Source organism: Suricata suricatta, chromosome 3 (assembly GCF_006229205.1).
Source record: "Suricata suricatta isolate VVHF042 chromosome 3, meerkat_22Aug2017_6uvM2_HiC, whole genome shotgun sequence".
Classification (NCBI taxonomy): Eukaryota; Metazoa; Chordata; class Mammalia; order Carnivora; family Herpestidae; genus Suricata; species Suricata suricatta.
In genome coordinates this window covers 150,596,964-150,620,328 of record NC_043702.1, presented here as the reverse complement: position 1 = coordinate 150,620,328, position 23,365 = coordinate 150,596,964, and the positions used below count along the sequence as shown (strand labels likewise).

The 23,365-nt window shown below is 43.3% G+C and overlaps 1 protein-coding gene across 3 annotated transcripts in view; it reads left to right on the top strand.

The window, feature by feature from the left end:
- RBBP5 (RB binding protein 5, histone lysine methyltransferase complex subunit) overlaps positions 1 to 23,365 on the top strand; it is a 38,665-nt gene that overhangs the window by 9,397 nt on the left and 5,903 nt on the right. The window contains exons 2-13 of one of the 3 annotated variants that reach the window (XM_029935576.1): positions 3,407 to 3,432; positions 4,317 to 4,489; positions 12,405 to 12,545; positions 13,587 to 13,749; positions 15,469 to 15,578; positions 16,623 to 16,742; positions 16,830 to 16,983; positions 17,077 to 17,148; positions 17,762 to 17,879; positions 18,267 to 18,336; positions 19,189 to 19,418; positions 20,475 to 20,552. In XM_029935576.1, coding sequence (XP_029791436.1) covers positions 3,407 to 3,432; positions 4,317 to 4,489; positions 12,405 to 12,545; positions 13,587 to 13,749; positions 15,469 to 15,578; positions 16,623 to 16,742; positions 16,830 to 16,983; positions 17,077 to 17,148; positions 17,762 to 17,879; positions 18,267 to 18,336; positions 19,189 to 19,418; positions 20,475 to 20,552 — 1,455 coding nt within the window. Of the gene's footprint in view, positions 1 to 3,406; positions 3,433 to 4,316; positions 4,490 to 12,404; positions 12,546 to 13,586; positions 13,750 to 15,468; positions 15,579 to 16,622; positions 16,743 to 16,829; positions 16,984 to 17,076; positions 17,149 to 17,761; positions 17,880 to 18,266; positions 18,337 to 19,188; positions 19,419 to 20,474; positions 20,667 to 23,365 lie in introns of all 3 variants that reach the window. The other 2 variants (XM_029935574.1, XM_029935575.1) reach the window with 2 other exon arrangements.

Below are 23,365 nucleotides of genomic sequence, written 5' to 3'. Positions count from 1 at the left end.
TTGGCAGCAGCTCTAACCATACACACTGTTCAGAGCGTTCGTTACTTTTGGCGGGACCCAATTACAACATTTAGGGTATCTTTGAAATTAACCAGTTACAGAGAGTTCAGGGTCTTGTTTGGTGACTATGGGGTTAACTTTAACATTAGGTAACAGGATCCTATCTAAAGTTCCCATCTGCAGGTCTCACCCTTAGGAATGTGGGGAGAGGTAGCTGGGCTTTCCTGATTGGATACCGCAAAGTGGTCTCTTTTGCCCCCGGTAATGTATAACCGACTAATGGTTCCAGAGAGACTGACCTTAGGCCTTCTAGCTTAGAGGGGAAACTTAAAGCCTGTCATGGCGTCTGTTTGGTTCAGACTCATGTTCTTACACCTTAATGGTGTGTGTTTAACAGGCTTTCAGTGTGTTCTATACTTACTGATCCAGTCAAGGATTTTTCTTCTGTAATCAATTTTGGAAATGGTGTGTTTTGCTATAGAAGTCACTCATGGTTTTTTATCCAGTGTATTATGAAGTTAAATCTCTGACTAGGGTTTTATTTCTTTTTGGCATCCACATCTTTGGGCATCTTTTTTCCTCCCGCACGGTCCTTAAAACCTAAGAACTCTAATTATGACATTAAATGGTAGATGGTGGCAAGATGGAACATATGAAAGTGGTCTTGAGGATTCTCCGGTAATCCTGCCCGACAGCGGTCTTGCTCAGGCCCCCCAGCAAAACCTCCCCAGATTGGCCTCGTCTTTTCCATATGTCACTTTCTCTTTGTGCTCCTTTAATTCTGTTAACTAGGATGATCCTCAAAAAAGAAAAACAAACCCACCCTAAAAACATAAACCGGAAATTCAGAGGGTAGTCTGTGTTGAGAGGTAATCAGACATTAAAATGATCCTGAATTCTGGACTTTCCTGAGTCTTGTATGTGGCTTTCCCTTATCACAGCACAGAAGGTCACACTGCCCCTTCCCAAGTACTTTATACTTCCAGATCGTGGTTGTTTGCTTGCTTTGCTTTTAATTTTTGGATAAATACTTTTTTTTTGTTTCTCAACCATGTGAATGTATATCTAACTGATTTGGAAAGATGTACAGGTTACACTGTTAACAAAGCAAGTCCCATCGTCTGTGTAATGTTTTATTTAAAAAAATATAGCTGTAAATATACGAATGCTTATACAGATATATGCTCATAGATTTGCTTATTAAAGTAAGCGTATAGAGGGGCGCCTGGGTGGCTCAGTCAGTTGAGTGTCCAGCTTCAGCTCAGGTCATGATCTCATGGTTTGTGGGTTTGGGCCCCATTTCGGGCTCTGTGCTGACAGCTCGGAGCCTGGAGCCTGCTTCCAGTTCTGCTCTCTCTGCCTCTCCCCTTCATGAACTGTCTCTCAACAATTAATAAATGTAAAAAATTTAAAAAAAAGCATATAGAAACATATGGAAACTTTTACCCTGGTGAGTGGGGTGCACAGAGGAAAACTACCATTTTTTAGTTGCTCACTGCTGTGTTACTTAAGTGTATTAGTTCGGTAATGTGAGAAAAGTTCTTTGAAAAACCTCTTGATCTGGTTTCATCATTTCAGTTCATTTTCTTTCATAATTACAGTCAGCCACTGTAAATCTGGCTCATATTAGCCAATCAAGATAATTATCTTCTGGGGATATTTACCTTTAGTCTCATCTCTCTCAGTGTTCTTTACTGTAGGGCTGGTGTTTTGATTAGCTTCAATGTTTTCACCCTTTAGTTTTCAATTTTTATAAAGGACAGAATGTAATAAAACTGGTTTTCAGACTTTTTTTTTCAAGGCACTGGGCTCTTTTTTTTTTTTTAATGAGATCTTACTTGAATGCTCCGTGTGTGAAACAACTTTCATGGACCTGTAGTTCTCAGAGTGTAGTGAAAACCACCATTATAAAATCCTTAGGGGGACGCCTGGGTGGCTTAGTCGGTTAAGCCTCCGGCTTCGGCTCAGGTCAGATCTCACATTCGTGGGTTCGAGCCCTACGTCAGGCTCTGTGCTGACAGCTAGCTCAGAGCCTGGAACCTGCTTCCTGTTCTGTGTCTCCTTCTCTCTCTGCCCCTCCCCCTCTCATGCTCTGTCTCTCTCTGTATCAAAAATAAATAAAAAAACATTAAAAAAATTTTTTTTAAATCCTTAGGTAATTGTGTATGCATAACTGACAGAGACGGTGTTGCTGTGGATATGAGAATTCGGAGAAGCAGGCAGTAATCAAGCCACCTTCTGCAGCTGGAAACATTAGTTATTCACATGAGAATGCAGCATTCCCTGCAGGAAAAGCATTCAGGGGTGTTGGCACCCAAATGCTGTGTGCTTAAAAAATTAATATAGAGAATTGCATCTTTAATCAACTACCAGATTATGTTACAACGTAAATGTCATTCTTAGGAAAGTCACTGCTGGTTGGCTGCTGTTAAAAAGGTTTTAGAGAGTTCACTGGATAAGATAAATTTGACAGATAGGATTCAAAAAAAAATTTTTTTAAGTTTATTTTTTTATTATTATTTTTTAATGTTTTATTTATTTTGATACAAAGAGAGACAGAGCATGAGAGGGGGAGGGGCAGAGAGAGAGAAGGAAACACAGAACCAGAAGCAGGCTCCAGGTTCTGAGCTAGCTGTCAGCACAGAGCCTGATGCGGGGCTTGAACCCACAAACGTGAGATCTGACCTGAGCCGAAGTGGGAGGCTTAACTGACTAAGCCACCCAGGTGTCCCGTAAGTTTATTTGTTTTTAAAAGAGAGACACACGGGGAGGGGAGGGTGGGAGGGTCAGAGAGAGAGGGAGACACAGAATCAGGAGCAGGCTCCAGGCTCCGAGCTGTCAGCACAGAGCCCGATGTAGGGCTAGAACCCACGAACTGTGAGATCACGACCTGAGCTGAAGTTTGCCGCTCAACCCACTGAGCCACCCAGGTGCCCCGTAGATTGGATTTTTTTAAAGTTTGTAGTTAAAATAACCATAGTGACCCCATTACCAATAAACCCCATTATATTTGTAAGTTATTTTTTTATGAAAAATAACGATTTTCTAAGAAAAAAATAGAATAGCATTGTTTTACAGTTTTACAAATTGTCTTTAATGCTTGCCTAAGTGGAAGTTGGCAGAATTCTTGCATCTCCTTTTGCGTTCACTCTGTTACAATATCGCTGGTCTTGTGGCTTCAGGACAATAGAACAATTCATATGTAAACGTAAGAAATAATGAGAGTAGAGTCAAATGCCACTTTGATTTGATAATGAAAATAAGTGTGACCCCCTGAAGTCCTTGACCCGCGGCAGTTCCCCATCCACACTTTGCAGACTACCGTGTGCACCATCCCTGCGGGGCGGGGGCGGGGGCCACCACATGTTGCACATGCTCCATGAACTCTTTCTTTGCTTTGTTGCAGAGTCCTTTGGGCAGAATTATCCAGAGGTAAGAGAATAGTATTACTGTGAATTTAGGTATAGGGTAACTTGCTAGTTTTTGTGTTTGGGTGGAAAATGTCGTTTGATCTTTCTCCCCCCCCCCCCCCCCGCCCCTTTTTTGATAGCAGTGGCATTAAGTGTGACAAGACCTCTTTTGCTATAATAAGGAGCTCGGTGCTTCATTTCGAGGAGGGGGAAGGAGGCAGTATCAGTGGGAATCTCCCCATAATGTAAATCTTACAGAGTTCATTTTCCAGTAAATAAAAAAAAAAAAAATACTTTGAAGGATGTTTCATCAACAGTACCATCACCTGTACGTTGATTTTTTTTCTATGTGCTTTTCTACTTTGAATCCGTGTTTTTGCATAGTAATAGTACATATGTTTTAAGTGTCCTTCACACTTTTGTAAGTGTAAACATATTTTTTAATCCTGTTTCAGTACAGTCATTTGGTTATTTTAAATGGCTTGATATGAATATAAAATAATGTATTTGACTTTCCTAATGTTGCACAGACAGGCTGTTCTGGCGATTTTGTTTTAAATTATTTTTCTTGAAATAAATCTCAAGAACTATGATAACTGGGTCAGTTCAATGACTCTCAATGAATCTTGTTGTATTTTGCCTAATTGTCCTTCACAGTGTGCACAGCGTTATACTGGTAATGTATGGGATTTATTACATCTGTTCCAGAAAATTCTGTTAGCTTTTATAAATATTTCCTTGTTTTGACTAGTTTAATAGGTATAAGAACACATGTAGAGATTATTCTAGTATACATCATAATTTAAATTAAACAGAAGTATCATAGAGCATAGAGAACCCTTAAGAAATAATTTGGGTATTATTGGGTATGACGATCTATATTCTTGTATTTGTTCTTGTTTTTAGGAAGCGGATGGCACTTTGGATTGTATCAGCATGGCCCTGACTTGCACCTTTAACAGGTGGGGCACGCTGCTTGCGGTTGGCTGTAATGATGGCCGGATTGTCATCTGGGATTTTTTGACAAGAGGAATTGCTAAGATAATTAGTGCACACATCCATCCTGTCTGTTCTTTATGGTAAGGAATTTTAACGTATGTTTAATATGAGTTGAATTAGGGGGGTGGATGCCAGCTGTGTATTTGCCAACTTCATTGTACTCGGTATTTTAATACTTAGAGTTTTAAGTGTTCGTTCATTAGTAGTGCAGTTTCTCGAAGCATCTGTAGACCTTGAAGCCACGCTGTCCTTGAAGGCCCTTTGTGGGGGAGAAATCCACTGCCCTTGTGGACCCAGGTTCTGTCTGAGACTCTGTGGGACTGCGAGGAGATACTCACAGATGGCAGCTGTCGTACCATTTGTGATATTGACCTTTTATTCAGAATAGAAAATCTTGATTAGGAGGGAAGCCTGAAAGTCCTCTACTCTGGCTTTGTTCAGGTTCTTGAATTCTGGGAGTTTCATTGATCACGAGCGTGTCTGTTCCTCCACCGAATTATAGTCCAGCTTTTCTGTCAGACAGATTGAGCTAAACTCTAATATAAATTCCCAGTGATTTCTTTCTTATTCTCGGAGACTACTGTATTTGCCTTGGAAAGTTTTACTTGAGGGCAGCTCTTCCTCTATATGTACTTGGGACCAAAACCAGCACCTCGTCAGATCTGATGGAACTGTGACATGCTTCCTTTTGTGTAAATGGAAGTGGCAGCAATATTGTAAAGCACCGGATTGCGGGGAGGCCTGAATTTTAGTCTAGGTTGCTGAAGAACTAGCTTTGGCCAAAACTTGTGCGGAGTGAGAGGCCAGCCTGGATGAACCGTTAGAACTCTTCCATTTCCTTCGCATTTCATTTTTTCTTATCGTTGTGTTTTTTGCAATATTTAAATAAGTGCATATATTTTTAATAGCTTGATTAAAATGTATATAGTTCACATACTATACAATTCTCTCGGTTAAAGTGTACAGTTCACTGGTGTATTTTTCTTTTAAAGTTTATCTGTTTATTTTGAAAGCAAGTGTGTGTGTGCGTGAGCAGGGGAGAGGCAGAGAGAATCCCAATCAGGTTCTGTGTTGTCAGTGCAAAGCCTGATGCAGGGCTCAAACTTAGGAACCATGAGGTCATGACCTGTGCTGAAACCAAGAATCAGACATCCAGCCGACTGAGCCACCTCGGTGCCCCTAGTTCACTGGTTTTTATGTATTCACATTGTGCAGCCTCATCACAATCTTAGCATTTCTGCCTGTTAAAAATACACATATATGTTGGTTAAGTGTCTAGCTTCGGCTCAGATCATGATTTTGCAGTTTGTGGGCTTGGGCCCTGCATCAGGCTCGGTGCTGACGACCCGGAGCCTAGAGCCTGCTTTGGATTCTGTATTTCCCTCTCTGTCTCCTGTCCCCCGACTTGCAACTTGTCTCTCCCTCTCTCTTTCAAAATGAATTAGCATAAAAAAATTAAAAAATGTATACATACATTTTTATTGTAAAATAATCTCCAGTCATGTAGAACATTATGGAAAATAAAGCAAAACAGAAAGAAGAATTAGTATCTCACAAGTATTACTACTGTAAAGATTTTAGTATGTTTATATGTATAGCTTTTTTGGTAAGTTGATTTATTTTGAGAAAGAATGTGTGTGCACAAGTTGGGGAGGGACAGAGAAAGCAGAAAAGAGAGAATCCCAAGCAGGTTCTGTGCTGTAAATACAGAGCCTGATGCGGGGCTTGAACCCACGAACCATGAGATCACTATCTGAGCTGAAATCAAGAGTCAGATGCTTAACTGACTGAGCCTCCCAGGTGTCCCACTGTATATAGTTTTTAAAGAGCAGAATTTGTAACTGTGTTGTTTTCTATTTTCTATTTTCTATTTTGCTTTTTTCCTCCCTAACATTGCCCAGGCAATTTTCTGCTTCCATAGCCTCTAAAAACTTTTTTATGGCTATAGATCTTCTCATGGATGAACTGTAACTTATTTAACAATTTTTTGTAAATTTCTCTGCTGCATGTTTAGTGAATGTCTTTGCGCATAAACTTTTCCACTTACATATCCATTCACTCAGCAAACATTGAACGTGAATTATGTATCAGGTACAAGAACTGAAGCTTTAAAAAAATTTTTTTTTAATGTTTATTTTTGAGAGAGAGACAGACAGAGTGAGAGCAGGGGAGGGGCAAAGAGAAAGGGATACACAGAATCCGAAGACAGGCTCCAGGGCTCGACCGGGGGCTCAAACTCACGGACCATGAGATTACAACCTGCGCCAAAGTCAGTCACTCAGTTGACTGAGCCACCCTGGTGCCCCATGAGTACTGAAGCTTCCTGGGTCCTATATGAGAACCATGTTTGAGATTTCATGGAGGCAAAGGAGGAAATGACCCAGGTACTGGAGGACAGTGGTCAGGAAAGGCTTCAGAGGGGAGATAATTTCTGACTTCAACGCTGTAAGGTAAGTGGATGTCTGCAGTTGTCATCCAGGCGGAGGCTGCTGCACAGGCAGGACGCCAGCTTCCGACCCGCAGGAGCAGCAGGAGCTGCTGGGAGTTCGGGACGGCTGGTTTGTGGTGTGCGAGACGGGATACAGCAAACGCCAGTAAACAGGTCCTCGTAGAGGACTCTGTGGGCCATACTGTGAATTTGAACTTCACCTTGTAGGTAACCGGGAAGTCATTAAGACATTTAGGAGAGGAAAGGACATGATGAGCTTTTTATTTAAAGAGAAATCTCTAAAAGAAAATAAATTTAAAAATCTCTATAAAAAAGCACGTGGAAAGGGATGCCTGGGCAGCTGAGTTGATTAAGTGTCTGCCTCTTGATTTTGGCTCAGGTCATGATCTCATGGTTCATGAGTTTGAGCCCTACATTGGGCCCTGTGCTGACACTGTGGAGCCTGCTTGGGATTCTGTCTCCACCTCTCTGTGTCCCTCCCCCGCTTGCTCTCTTTCTCACATTAGATTAAAAATAAACTTTAAAAAAAGAAAAAAAAAAAGGAATAAATTAGCATGTGGAAAAGAGAAAGATAAGTGAAGCGCAGCGATCCAAGCTTGAAATGAGCACAGTTGTAGTAGGAATGGAACTGAGTGATGGAGATGGAGAAAGGGCAGAGATAAGAGTCCTCGTCCTTAACAGATAAGGGAGGATGAGAGACGTGGAGAAACTAGGAGGATCCTCGGATTTCTGGCTTGGATGAAGGTAATTAATGGGGAAGGGGAAACGGTAGTTTGAGATCATGGTTGCATGTCTCCTATTATTTTATTGCAAATAATTTGTTTTATGAGTATCTTCCTGTGAGGTGATACATGCTGTGATGTATGAATTCGGTCTGCCATTTTACTGCTTTAATTCCAGCTTCTAGTTGTTGTTTTTTCCCCCGGGCTTCCGCTTTTGTACCTGCTTATGGGATTTGGAATTGTAGGCTATATTAATATTTCTAATGGGAGAACCTCTCTTAGTTTTCACATGTTTTTAATTTAATTTGATAATTTTAAGTTAATTATTAATTTTAAATTAATTTTAAAATTGGATTCACCTCTGTTTTAACAGAGATACAAAGTAGCTGGTGGGGGGGGATAGTATACTACAAAAGGGTTTAAAGAAAAAAACGGTCTAGCTAACACTCAGTTCTATAGGTAGATCTCGCCGTAAGGCTTCTAAGAACAATACAAACTTTCCCTTGTTTCTGCCCACTCCAGTGAGCTTTTGTGATATTTATCTTCATATTTCTAGATAACGTGTATCTTAACTTTTTCTTGATTGGTTGATTTCAGAAATTATCCATGGACATGCCGGTAACAGTGTTTGCAAGTTTTAGCTCACCCTCTTACCCTTCTATCATTCACTAAATGGGTGTATCACTGGCTTCTTTTGTAGTGAATCCTCAACAGAAGCGCGTCTTCAAACCTGTTTTATGGTCACGTTGTCTGAAAGGTTCCTCTGCTTGTCTTTCTGAGGGGGGAGCAGACTGCAGGTGTCCTCGAGCTGGTGGGAGAGGGGCACCAGACTGCTTTTGTGTGCAGACTTGCGCTTGATCCCTTCCTGTTTACTTCCTTATTTTACCCCAGCCCTTCTCCTGCCCCTGGAGTCCCAGGTCTGGGGATACATTCATCTCGTCCCTGTTACAAATACTTGCTAATGTTTTTTGAGCACTCATTATGTGCTAGTCATTGGGCAGAACTGCATATATACTGGTCTTAATTCTGTCAGCAGCCTTCTGCTGGGTCGATAATACTGCTCCCATGGAACAGGCGAGGAAGTTGAAATTGAAGCTCAGAAGGGACTAGAACTTGACTAAGATCACACGCCGAGGATGTGTCCTGTGTAGGGTTGGGCTGAAGTCTGACCGCTGAGCCTGCATTCTTAACCACAGGGGTGCATCGCCTGCTGAGTTCCTCCTTAGTGGCTTCTCTTCTTTGCAGAATTTGGATAAATCCTGGTTTGAGGTTTCTTTGTCCCTTCTGTTTTTCTTTCTTTTTTGTTTTTTAAAATGTATGTATCTTCTATTTTTCGTTTCTTCCCCCCCACCTCCCTTCCCGCCTTCCTGTGGGTTTCTTGAACATTTTTTAGAATTCCACTTTATCTTCAGTAGTCCCGCCTTATCTGCGGTTTCCCCGTACGTGGTTTCAGTTACCTGTGGTCAACCGCAGTTCGGAAGCAGATGATGCTTTTTGACCCACTGTCTGAAAGGCCGTGGCCGCCTGTGCTGCGGCCCAGCGCCTGCCTCGTGGTCACTTCCTCCCCGCCCCAGGCGTTTTATCTCAGGTCCTCACAAGGGGAGTGAGTACTTACACTACAGTCAGAGACTTTAAGAGAGAGACCCCACATCCACATGATTTCCATTGCAGTGTGTTGTTAAGACTGTTCTATTTTCTTATTAGTTATTGTTAATCTCTTACTGTGCCTAATTTATAAATCACTTTATCATGGGGATGTGGGTATAGGGAAACAGTATACGTGGCATTCAGTACTACTAGTGGTTTCAGGCACCCATTGCAGGGTCTTCGTATCCCCCACCGATAAGAGGGAACTGTGGTAGGGGTGCCTGGGTGACTCAGTCGGTTAAGCATCTGGCTTTGGCTCAGATCACAATCTCCAGGTTTATGAGTTTGGGCCCCTCCTCGGGCTCTGTGCTAATGGTGTGCAGCCTGCTTGTGATTTTCCCTCCGCCACTCCCCTGCTAGTGCTCTCTTTCTCTCTTTTCCACTCTCAAAAATGAATGGATAAACTTTATTTTTTTAAAATGTGGGAACTGTGGCAGGGTATTTGTGTAACTGGAGTGGATACTATGTATATATACATCTAATTTATTACAGTCCCCTGGCCTTGACGTCTTCCCAGTTCAAGTGAAGTGTCGAAACCTTACCTCTATTTACCCTCCTTCATATACAGTTGCCTTAAATATTTCCTCTGTATGCTTTGAGACCCACATAAGACAGTTACTGTTTTTGCCGCAAATATCAAAGCTAAAGAGAAAAAAATTGATCTTATACACCTATATTATTACTCTTTGTTGTTTTTCCCTCCTGATCTAAGATTCCTTCTTTTATCATTTCCTTTCCATTTAAAGAGCTTCCTCGAATCATCTTTTCAGGGTAGATCTTCTGGTGAGAGATGTCTTGATTAACCTCTTTATTCCTGAAGGATATTTTCACTGGTAATAGAATTGGGGTTGGCAGTCCTTTTCTTCCAGCACTTGAAAAATGTGCTGCTTCTACTTTTTTTCAGAGTTTCTGATGAGAAATCTGCTGTCATGTGAATTGTTCCCAGAGATAAGATGTCATTTCTCTCCTGCTTTCAGAATTGTTTTTCTTTGTCTTTAGGTTTCATAAGTTCGTCTCTGTGTCTTGGAGTTGATTTCTTTGAGCTCACTCTGTTTGATGTTTGCTCCGCTTCTTGAAACTGTAGGTTTTAGGGACGCCTTGTTGGCTCAGTCCATTAAGCACCTGACTTCAGCTTAGGTCATGATCTCGTAGTTCATGAGTTTAAGCCCCACATCAGGCTCAGTGCTGACAGCTCAGAGCCTGGAGCTGCTTCTGATTCTGTGTCTCCCTTTCTCTCTGCCCCTCCACCACTCATGCTCTGTCTCTCTCAAAAATAAGCAAACATTAAAAAAAAAGAAAGAAAGAAACTGTAGGTTTTATATCTTCTGCCAAACTTGGGAAAATTTCAGCTGTTATTTCTGTAATACTTTGAAACCCCATTCTTTCTTCTCTTTTTCTAGGTCTCAGGCGGTGTGGATAGTGGATCTTTTATTATAGTCCCACAAATCCCTGAGGCTCCAATCATTTTTTAGTCTCTTTTTTCTCTTACTCAGATTGGCTGTTATTCTGTCTTTTAGTTATTAGATTCTTTCCTCTTTTATCTCCATTGGCTGCTGAATGCATCTATTGGGTTTCTTATTTTAGTTGTGTTTCATTTCTAAAATTCCCATTTTGGGGGCACCTGTGTGGCTTAGTCAGTTTAGTGTCCAACTTTGGTTCAGGTCATGATCTCGCGGTTTGTGAGTACGAGCCCCATATCGAGGTCTCTGCTGTCAGCACAGAGCCTGCTTCGTATCCTCTGTCCTTTCTCTGCGCCTCCCCTACCTGTGCATGTGTGTGCACGCGCCGCGCTCTTTCTTTCAAAAATAAACATAAAATAATTTTTTTGATATAAAAAATAAAATTCCTATTTGAGGTCTTCTCTACATCTTTTATTTCTTTTCATTTATTTCAGACGTTTTCATAATTGCTCATTAAAGCATATTTATGATGACCATTAAAATCCTTGTCAGATAATTCTAACGTCTGTGTTAGCATCCGTTGATTGTCTTGTGTCATTCATGTCGAGCTGTTTTTGTTCTTGGGCCGATACTGATTTTCAGTTGAAACTTGGGACAATTTGGGAATTGTGTTGTGAGACTGTAGAGGTTATTTAAGTCTTGTGTTTTAGCTGGCCTCCTCTGACACTGCACCAGCAGAGAAGGGAGGGTGCCATCTTGTTAACGGCCAGATGACCTGGAAGTTCAGGCTTCTCATCACGCCAGGTGGGCTGGGGGGTTCAGGCTCCCCGCTGGCCTCCTAGGCCGAGACCTTCCTGCTCTGTTCAGTGGGAATCCTCACCACAGGCCGGTGCATGCGGAGACCTGGCGGCCCAGAGCTTTGTCTGACACCAGGGTGCCTTGCTATACCCAGGAGGTCTAGAGTCTAGTAGGACCTTGTTGAAGGGGGTGGGGGCGGGGCTGCAGTTTTTCCCATGGTGGTTGCGGGAGTAATTATTGCCTAAGTGCTTTCTGTCTCTCTGGGCTGTCCTTTCCTGGTTTTCTGGCTCGTGAAAGCATGCTCTTCTTGAGGCTGTGTTGTGTGATTCCGTGGGTGTTACTGGGCGTTGGCTCATCCAGCACTTGGTCAGGGATATAGAAGGCAAAAAGAAAATCCAAGGAACTTTCTATTGTGTCACTCCTCATATCTTGTAGTCTCTAGCGAGTGTGTTTTTCTCTGTCTTTCAGAGCCTTTTTGTGTTTGTAGTGTCCAGGGTGTTTAGCTATACTTAGCAGGAGGAATTCATTCCTTTCCTAGTTATTTTAAATAACAGATACTTATTTTTAGTGTTTTGTTTACACCACAGTGGTACTATTTCTGGGACAACCTCAGAAAGCTGAGCTACTCCCTCCCCGCCTCCATGGGGGAAAAAGGTACTTGTTACGTCAACATGTAAGGGCTAGCAGATTGTAGACTCTTCTAAAATATTCAAGTCTTTCACTTCCTGGAGCCACTTGTAGCATTATTTTGAACTATTTAAGCGCTTTGGTTACTACATACAGAAATGTCATGATGACCTTCTTATTTATTGCTTAGTGGTGGGAGCTTGTTGTGGGTTTGTGTGTGTGTAAAAAAAGGAAATGTTGATGCCTGCAACCAAGGGAGTATGTGTGACTCCACATTTTTATCCATGAGAGCTGTATAATGTACTTTAACTTGGAGTATGTGCTAAATTACCTTCTTTTTTTTTTCTTGCAGCTGGAGTCGAGATGGTCATAAGCTCGTGAGTGCTTCCACTGATAACATAGTGTCACAGTGGGATGTCCTTTCAGGCGACTGTGACCAGAGGTTTCGGTTCCCTTCGCCCATCTTAAAAGTCCAGTACCATCCACGAGATCAGTATGTTAATCTGCGCTGTTCTCTCCGGGGGCAGGGTCTGGTTCTGTGTGGACTTAGCTCCGGGCTCATGACGATTTCAGTTTAAGGTTTTGGAGGCAAAAGCACACATCTCTTCAAACGGTCTACACAAAATAATGTTTCTATCCGGGTTGGCTCTCCTGAATAGATTTTAAGGAGAGTGAGTGTTATGTTATAATTAAAAACTGGCCAGTATTAAGACTCTGGAAGTGGGCAGAGGTAGGAATAAGTACCATAACTGGTCCTTGACCTGGAGCTTTCCACGCCTCCCCTTCACCCTCCCACCCCCACCAATTATTTGAATTTCCTTAGACAGAAATAGTTTAGTATCTCAACTCCATTTAAGAAAAAGAGTTACTCACCGGTCCATTACCCAGACATAACTGTTTATAACCATTTCTCTTGGTTCTCTATTACTCAAGTTCTCTTCTAAGTATAAAGCTTGTTACGTCATGCTTTATAGCTCACAAAGCACTTTTATGCATATGAGCTGTACATAAGTATGTATTTTTATATAGTTTTAGTTTTTTGCCTTTTCACTTTGTTGCATACATATTTCTGCAAGTTTGCTGCTACTTCATATTTAATTTTAATAATTACATTCTGTTATTACATTGTTTCCCTGTTATTAGACATCTATTTATTAAAATTTTTTTAAATGTTTATTTATATTTGAGACTGAGACAGACAGAGTATGAGTGGGGGAGGGGCAGAAAGAGAGTGAGACACAGGATTGGAAGCAGGATCCAGGCTCTGACTGTCAGCACAGAGCTGGACATGGGACGTGGGGCTCAAACTTATGACCCACAAGATTTTGACCTGAGCCAAAGGTGGTCGCTTAACTGACTGAGCCACCCAGGCGCCCCTGTTATTAGATATTTAGATGTTTGGCTTTTTCGCTGTTTAAATTTGCTTGGGCTGGGAGAATTGATGGCGGTAGTGACTGGCACCAGGGAAAAGGGCAAGAGAATCAGCCTCTGGTACCGAAGCAACAGCCAATGTACTGTTCATATTTTTAAACAGGAACAAGGTTCTCGTGTGTCCCATGAAATCTGCTCCTGTCATGTTGACCCTTTCAGATTCCAAGCATGTTGTTCTGCCGGTAGACGATGACTCCGATTTGAACGTGGTTGCATCTTTTGATAGGCGAGGGGAATATATCTATACAGGAAATGCAAAAGGAAAGGTAAGCCTGGGAGTTGGGGAAGTAAGCATCAGTCATCCTGTGCTTTGGCTTAGTTTATGTTTCCTTGGTTTGCTTCCTTTGACATTTCTTTTATCCCTGGACTGAGCCTGTCTCCTGCCTGTAGCAAATGTAGCCTATTTCCCTCTCATGCCTTCACAATAATTTCTGTTCTTCTGATTTAGAGCGGTCAGAGATTAATTCGGCCTCAGGAGGGGGTGGAAGGACCTTTTGCTGGACACTAGTAATGAAGGGCTGTTACTCAGTTTTTAAAGTTGAAGGTCAGACTATACAATGGAATATGTCTGATGAAAATGTCTTAATGCCTCGATCCGTAAATATTGTATAATTTAGGCCAGCGTAACCTAGCGTGTAGTGCAGTAGAAGTCAGGTTTGGCTGGGCTTTAAGATACCTTTTAAGCTTAGAGTTTGTAGTTCCATTAGACAATTTGATTAAAAAATTTTTTTTTAACATTTATTTATTTTTGAGAGACAGAGACAGTGTGATCAGGGGAGGGGCAGACACAGAGAGGGAGACACGGAATCTGAAGCAGGCTCCAGGCTCTGAGCTGTAAGCACAGAGCCCGACGGGGGTCTGGAACCCACGAACCATGAGATCATGACCCAAGCCGAACGAAATCGGATGCTTAACCGACTGAGCTACCCAGGCGCCCCTTGGTGGGTTTTTTTGATGTTTGTTTATTTTTGAGAGAGAGAGTGTGAGGGGTAGAGAGAGGAAGAGAGAATCTCCAGCAGGCTTCACACTGTCAGCACAGAACCTGTTGCGGGGCTCAAACTCATGAACCATGAGATCATGACCTGCGCTGAAGTCAAGAATCAGACGCTTAACTGACTGAGTCACTCGGGAGCCCCTAGGCAAGTTGGTGTGTGTGTGTGTGTGTGTGAGAGAGAGAGAGAGAGAGAGACAGACAGACAGACAGACAGACAGGGAGGGAAGGAGGGAGAGGCATATAGGACTTGTATAATTCCATGGCTATTTTAGAAGGTGGCCATTTTTAGAAATAGTAAACTACGCATAATATACAACGTGAAACTTAACCATCTTTAAGTTCAGTGATAGCAGGTACATTCACATTACTGGGTACCCATCACCACCACGTGTCTCCAGACCCTTTTTCATCCCGCAGAACTGAAACTCCACTTCTTTAGTAAAAGGCGAAAGATTTATACGATCTGAAGAGAAACCAGAGTATCCACTTCTTTAGCAAGAACTTCTGTTTCTTGCTCCTTCTCCAGCCCGTGGCAGCCGTCACCCTACTTTGTCTCTCTAGATTTGGCTACTCTAGGTACCTCCTGTGAGTGGACCCATACAATATTTGTCTTTTTGGGCCTGGCTTCTACCACGGAGCCTGCTGTCCTGAAGATCCCTTCATGCACAGTGCAGGCCGGCATTTCCCTCCTTCCTGCATCCGATTCTGGTGCACAGAGGCGTCACCTCGTGGGTCTCCACTCGTGTGGATGGATATTTCGGTTGCTTCCACCTTTTGACTACTGTGAATAACACTGAACGCTCTATTTTAAGAAAAGGTTAAGACACAGTCCTTTATTTGAAGAGTTAAAAGGCAGTACCAGTTAATCAGGTCGAATACATGAGAACAGAGATGTTTATATATTTTTACCCGGCTTCAGAAATGGAAGCCAGATCTCCTTACTCGAAGTGATCAGAATACTTAACTTTTCTTTTTTCCCTTTGAACTTTAGATTTTGGTCCTAAAAACCGATTCTCAGGATCTGGTTGCTTCCTTCAGAGTCACAACCGGAACCAGCAACACTACAGCTATTAAGTCCATAGAGTTTGCCCGGAAGGGGAGGTGAGATCTTGTCTTTTTAGGGACAGTTTTAAAAGTGAGTAGAATGCAAAACTACATTGAGAGTCACAGTTTTTGTGTATATTATACTTAAATTTTTAAGAAAGTTTACTTAAAAAAAACAATCAGGAACCATCAGTATCTGGCTCTTAAGTTCATAACATGTACCATGTTGACCCAGCAGTCAGGTCTTCTTTCTGTGGAGGTTGTCAGGCAGTCCTTTCAAGCAAAGAGAGTCGGGGTGCTGTGTGCTTAGAACTCCAGTGTCTGGCGCATGGTAAGCACTGGGGAGAATCAGCTATTTTTATAATCAACATCGCTGTCACAGAATTCGCATCATAATTGAACATACACTCTATTTACATAAAGTCTCTTTACCCTTTTCGTGTCAGGTGTTTTTCTGGTGCATTTGGTTACCCAGCTAGAAGTAGGTATGTCACAGAAACGAAAAGACTTAGGTTGTCCGTGTCAGGAAGAGAGGTAACAGTCCGCTAAGTTTGGGTAGGACCACCCATGTGTACTTTGAGGACGTTCAAGTTCAGTTTATACTCTCTTGAATTAAGAAAAGGTTGGTGGAATCTGTAAAAAGGTGGTGAAATAACTTCTGTGTTAGGTTTCCAGTGTCATTACAGTAAAAATTGGAACGTCTTCAAAGTGATGTATTTTGTTTATTAACTCATCAGGAAGAATACCTTATGTACCAGACAGACCAGAAAAATGAAGTATTTATATACATCTCACTACAAGTTGGTGAATTCAGCAAGCTGGTTTCAGTTCAGAGGTCTTAGATTTCAGTCAAATACCGAAGATGAGTTTGTGCATCTAGGCTTCAGGGATACATGCAAAGTATACGACATTTTCACTTCAAATTATATTTTGGTTTGGAAGGTGATAAGGTGATAAGTAAATCTCTAAAGCATTCTGGCCGGTCACTGAGTCTCTTCGTTCATTAGTTGTCTTACGGGACTGTTCTGAGTAGTAGGTAGTAATGGAAAATGTTAACAGAAACGGATTTCTGACCTCCTGATATTTTTATCCTTTCTCTAGTTGCTTTCTAATTAACACAGCAGATCGGATAATCCGAGTGTATGATGGCAGAGAAATCTTAACGTGTGGAAGAGACGGAGAGCCTGAACCTATGCAGAAATTACAGGACTTGGTAAATAGGTAGGTTTCCCCGCCCAGAAGAATAGGGGACAGTTCATGACCTGGGCTCAGCCTCTGGTTCTCCTTGGGTGCTTTCTTCGTCCTTAGGACCCCGTGGAAGAAATGTTGTTTCTCCGGGGACGGAGAATACATCGTGGCCGGCTCAGCCCGGCAGCACGCCCTGTACATCTGGGAGAAGAGCATCGGGAACCTGGTGAAGATCCTTCACGGCACGAGGGGCGAGCTCCTCCTGGATGTCGCTGTGAGTAGGAGAGGTTGCTGTCGTCACTGACGTGCAACAGAGCATCTCGGATCCGTTCTTAGAGCCGATTTTTCTTTCCTTCCTGAAATTTAGTGGCATCCTGTTCGACCCATCATAGCATCCATTTCAAGTGGCGTGGTATCTATCTGGGCACAAAATCAAGTAGTAAGTCTTTTCCTGGTTTAATTGCTTTGAAGCTAGACTCCCTTTCTGTACATCAGAGAACCCTCGAGTTAGTCAGCTAAAAATGACCGGTTCAAGTTTCTTCTGCACTTGATTCTTGCAACTTAACTACATAGATTCTGTTTTGCTTTATTTTGACGTGAGGGTCTTAGCCCAAAGTGGACTTCCTAGCTCTGTTTTCAGGGAGAAAGGCTGGTGTGTTCTCTGCTCCATTCTCCTGTTTCTCCCCTGAGAGAGAGTTCTCTTTTGCTTTTCTTCTTTTCAGCTCGGCTGGTTTCTGTTCTACTCTTTTGGTTTTATTTTGAACACCTTTAATTTGTAACTTGCATACTCCTAAGAAAATGTAGTGTTTTACCTGATCATTCCATCTTAAGATTAATGACGACAGTTCTTATGGGAGAACTATAGTTAATAACTTAGAAATACCTTAAGATGATAAACCCTTCCAGGGACCCGATTTTTATTACCTGCTAGATTTGGTCTCCGAGTCCTGCCTCTCTTGCGCCCTCTGATCTCTCATGTAGATCAGTAATGTCTGGCTTGTAGCCTGTTGATTTCTCATGTGGTTAAGTAGCGTATTTTGTTTGTGGCATAGGAAAATTGGAGTGCATTTGCCCCAGACTTCAAGGAGTTGGATGAAAATGTAGAATATGAGGAAAGGGAATCGGAGTTTGATATTGAAGATGAAGATAAGAGTGAGCCTGAGCAGACGGGTAAGATTTCTCAAGACTGCAGTCTCTGTTTCTTTATAACTGTACCTAGTTTTGACTGTTTTGGGAGTCTGTGAGCGGTAGGCACTGGCGGCGGGCTTCCACAGGCATTTTTCACTTTTGCTAGGGTCCCACAGCACCCCTACCATCTCCCTGTGTGTTTCCTGATTAATTGCAGATGGTGAAACGAGGACTTACAATGTGGCACCTAGCAGTGCTCCGCAAGGGGTGCAGATTCAGCACATGTTTGTTGAATGATTTAAGTATCGCGAACCGTTTGGTTTACCTTCTTGGTTTCTCTGGAATTTTAGTTTATGGAAATCATCAGGCTGCAAGTACAAAGCCATTTTATACTTCTTCCCGCACCTCCACTGTGTTTCTCTCCTGCAGGGGCTGATGCTGCAGAGGATGAGGAAGTGGACGTCACCAGTGTGGACCCTATTGCCGCCTTCTGTAGCAGGTGAGCCCCCTCTGCACGTGAGGCCTTGGTGCCGCCCCTCCTCCTGCCCCGGCTGTTCTTTCAGCCTTCGTTCAGTAGTTCAGAATGATAATGCCTTTGGTGTCCAAGAAATCCTGTCCCTGTTCTCCTGATAGGGAATCTGCAGAAAAGCTGAGATAATTCATTTACGCTATTTATTTTTACTACTGATTTTATTATTCGTATAGTCTGATTTCCCTTAACTCACCTTGGCTTTATTTATTTTTTTACTTAAAAAATTTTTTAAATGTCTTTATTTATTTTTGAGAGAGAGAGAGAGAGACAGCGTGAGCAGGGGAGGGTCAGAGAGAGAGGGAGACTCAGAATCCGAAGACAGGCTCCAAGCTCTGAGCTAGCCATCAGTACAGAGACCGACGCGGGGCTCGAGCCCATGAACCGTGAGATCATGACCTGAGCCGAAGTCAAATGCTTAACCGACTGAGCCACCCAGATGCCCCATGCCTTGGCTTTCTTTCTTTTTTTTTATTTAAAAATTTTTTTTAATATGTTTTATTTATTTTTGAGAGACAGAGACAGTGTGAGCAGGGGAGGGTTAGAGAGAGAGGGAGACACAGAATCCAAAGCAGGTTCCAGGCTCTGAGCTGTCAACATAGAGCCTGATATGGGGCTCGAACCCACGAACCGTAAGATCATGACCTGAGCCGAAGCCGGACGCTCAACCGATTGAGCCACCGAGGCGCCCCTCTTAAAGTTCTAGATCCATACCTGTTGCTTATGGGTAATGTAGGTGATTCTGCCCTGGAGGAAGGGTTCATGGTTTAAGCAACTGTCTCCTCTTTTTTCCAATCCCTTGGCTGATCCTGTTCCAAATAGTGATGAAGAGCTGGAAGATTCAAAGGCTCTATTATATTTACCCATTGCCCCTGAGGTAGAAGATCCAGAAGAAAATCCTTACGGGCCCCCACCGGATGCGGTGCAAACCTCCCTGATGGACGAAGGGGCTAGTTCAGAGAAGAAGAGGCAGTCTTCGGCAGACGGGTCCCAGCCACCTAAGAAGAAGCCCAAAACGACCAATATAGAACTTCAGGGAGTGCCCAATGATGGTAAGAGCTGCGTCTTCACTGTGATGCCCCACAGACATCGCTGTTACTCTCTGGCACAGTCTGGTCCTTTCCTGTCTGAGTGATTTTGCCTTGAAGGAAATTTCCCATGAGTCTTTTTTTTTTAATTATGCCTTCCAGCGTTGTAGTGATTTCATCTGCTTTCACTTCTCTTTTAAATCAGAGGAATTGTGCTTTCTAGTACTTGCCTAAGTGACCGCTTTAGGTCTTCTGAAGTCTGGCTCAGAGTGCTTCGTTACACCATTCTTCTTTTCCCTGCGGAGTGGTGGTACTAGGTACTAGTGGCAGCACTAGTCAGGCCTGGAGAGTCTTTGCCCTCTTCCTGCCGACCTTTGCAGTTGGACTCTGGGAGTCTTTATCATCGCCCCTCGGGACTGGACGGGACGGGGGATAGGCGTGGCGGTGCATGTGTCTATTTCCTACTGAACACCTTACGGTCTCTTCTGGCTGAGCACCCATGAGTGACTCGTGCAGCCCGGCGTCTCCCTTGGGGGCGGGGCCTGCTTGCTCCAGTCAGTGTGTGTGTGCTGATCACTGCTGAGTTTCGCATCACCTCTGCAAGTTGTTTTGCTGCCTCTGCTTTCCAAAGGAGGAAATTGAGGCCTCGAGAGATCCAGGGACTTGCCCCAGGTCTCGGGCAATGGTGGAGTCAGGCTCATTGCCCTGGTCCATCGGGTTCCAAAGCCCCATTCCCCCTCTGCTCTCACGTGCCAGTGTGCGTGTGCGCGTCCCTGGTCCGGCGCAGCGCGATGTGTCGTCAGCGTGTCTTTGGCTGTCTCGATGGTTTAGAGCTGCTGTGGCATGAACCGTACAGGCCATTGGTGCCCTTTGGCCAAGCAGCCGTTTCCCATTTAGCGGCCACTCTTCTGTCGTGTTAGAATCAGGAAGAGCAAACTTTTCTCCCTGTATTAACGCGTCCAGGACACTAGAGCAATGCTCTGTGTCCCGGGGTGGTAATGGCGTGTGGCGCTTGCCTGGTTGGGGTGCCGGGACCAGGGGCGTGTGGATCCCTTTCCGTGCCTCTCTGTCCTTTTACAGAAGTCCATCCGCTACTGGGTGTGAAGGGCGATGGCAAATCCAAGAAGAAGCAAGCAGGCCGGCCTAAAGGATCAAAAGGTAAAGAGAAAGATTCTCCATTTAAACCGAAACTCTACAAAGGGGACAGAGGTTTACCTCTGGAAGGATCAGCGAAGGGTAAAGTGCAGGCGGAGCTCAGCCAGCCGTTGACAGGTAAGGACACACTGGGAGCGCTGTCTGGCTTGCTTCGTGGCCTTGCTTTGTACAGCCCCTGACTCCGTGTACCTGGAGCGTTCTTTCCCTCCTTCCCTCCTTTCCCAGCGGCAGGCTGCTGCCAAGGGCAGGCTAAACCAGATGTGGCTTAATTCAGCAGCTCTTAACCCTGGGTCCATAAATAGGTTTCAGGGGCTCTATATTCCCCTGATATTGTATGCAAATCACTGTGTGAATGTTTTTGTGGGAAAGAGGCCCATAGCTTTCATCGGATTCCAGTAGGAATCTGTGAACCCTGACAGGGTAAGAACCCCTGGCTTAATTCATTTCTTTGCCTGCGTTTGCTTCTAGGTTTCTGTTTTGTTTTGTTTTGTTTTGTTTTGTTTTGCCTGAAATGAAAGAGCCAGACAGATAACCAGAAATAGAAGCTTGCTTTATACAGCCCTGGCTGTTTGTGGAGCATTTTATCTTTCTTTAAGCTGTTCAAACCCCAGAGGCAGTGGTCCTTGCTCTCTCCATGGTCTAGAAGCAGCGAGAACGCTGTCAGTAGTCCCTTCATGTTAAGAAAGATGGTGAGCTGTTTCTCCAAATAGGACGAGGTTACCGAAAAAGACAGCAACCGTATGTCTGTGTAGCTTCTTAACACCTAAGCCCGTGAAACTTAACGGAGTTTTCTCACTTTGATGGAGAGAGTAAATTTATTGGGAGACGGAGAACAATCTTAGTTTCCTATCAAATACTTGTGAATGCAGGCTAAATGGTCTCTTGTTTGGAAAGTTGTAATCAAATTAGAGTCCACTGCTATTGAAACATTACTGGGTTTTGCAAAACATTCATATATAAGCACTGACTTAGTGCACACAGTGCTCTAGATTCCCTGTGGCTAGGTCAGGAGACTCAGAAGCAGGACTGGTAAAATATCAGGAGCTGTATTCAAGTTTTTTCCTCTGGCTTTAAAATTAAAAAAAAAAGTTTTTTTTTGTTTACTCATTTTTTGAGAAACAGAGTTTGAGCAAGGGAGGGGCAGAGGGAGTGGGAGACACAGAATCCAAAGCAGGCTCCAGGCTCCGAGCTGTCAGCCCAGAGTCCGACACGGGGCTCGAACTCACAAACCTTGAGATCGTGACCTGAGCTGAAGTCAGCCGCTTAACCAAGCCTGAGCCACCCAGGCGCCCCATCCTCTGGCTTTAAGATTTTAACTTCAGTGTGACCCCAGATGTGCTGGTGTGACACCCTATTAGAAATGTGAAACAGGCTTCCTTGTGTGAGGTACACCTTCATTCAGTTCATCGTGGTGATTCTCCTCTGTAGAGAAGCCGAAGAGACTCACTCATTTGGAATATTCTGCGTCACATGTGCTAAGTTTAGATGTTAGGTTTTCACAGCCAACGCGTGGCACTGGGACCAGCATTGTTTTCCCACCAGCAGTATCTGTGTTGTTCCCCTGAGAATTGGGGGTCACCTCTATGTTCAGGCCACTGAAGGCGCACTCCATATGCATTTTATTTTATTTTATTATTTTTAATGTTTATTTATTTTTGAGAGAGAGAGAGAGAGACAGCGTGAGCAGGGAGGATCAGAGAGAGAGGGAGACAGAGAATCCGAAGACAGGTTCCAGGCTCTGAGCTAGCTGTCAGCACAGAGCCTGACGCGGGGCTCAAACCCATGAACCATGAGGTCGTGACCTGAGCCGAAGTTGGACGCTTAACTGACTGAGCCACCCAGGCGCCCCCATATGTATTTTATTTTTTATTTTTTTATTTTCCCCCCATATGTATTTTATTTTATTTATTTTTTTTATAGTTTTTTTTTTTTAATGTTTTATTTATTTTTGATACAGAGAGAGACAGAGCATGAGACGGGGAGGGGCAGAGAGAGAAGGAGACAGAGAACTGGAAGCAGGCTCCAGGCTCTGAGCTAGCCGTCAGCACAGAGCCTGACGCAGGGCTCGAACCCACGAACGTGAGATCTGACCTGAGCCGAAGTCGGAGGCTTAACCGACTGAGCCACCCAGGCGCCCCCCATATGTATTTTAAAATAGCCAGGAAGAATTACATAGCCATTGCCACAGAGATTGCAGGCCAGTAATTGATTAATGTGAATAAAGATAATCCTTCTATAACCTACTTATACAAGCTGTGGCCACCACAGAGAAACACGGTTTATGTTTAAATAGATTTCTCTGGCCAGAAGAGCTGAAATGCTTTAGGGTGATGTAAAATGTGGCCAGACATATTGAATTAATTGAAATACTCTAGGACATAGTCTCCTAGCTTTTTCAAACCCTGCCAGTAATTAATCATTTGCTTTTTAATACTAAGTGTACAGCGAATAGACCATTTGAAAGTTTTTGAAAACTCACATTTTCTTCTCTACAGTTCAGCGATTTCACCTTCTAATTGTAGTTGATCTGATCCCCACTGTTAGATTTTACAGCTCAGAGTATAGTAGTGGTGGTGTTTCTCAGCTGCCCTTGAAAAATGTCTAAACGAGTGTCAAAATCAGATGTCAGAAAGTTTACTCAGCCGTTTATATTTCCTGAAGTTCTCACACATCCTCAAAATACTGAGTACAGTTTGCAACAAAATTTTGAAGTGCGTGTGAACTGCATACTTCAGTATTAGAAGTCAGAGTTTCAGAGCTCCTGGCAGGAATGCATACCGTTATCGAGAGCCTGTTAGAAGTTAATTCCTACTCAC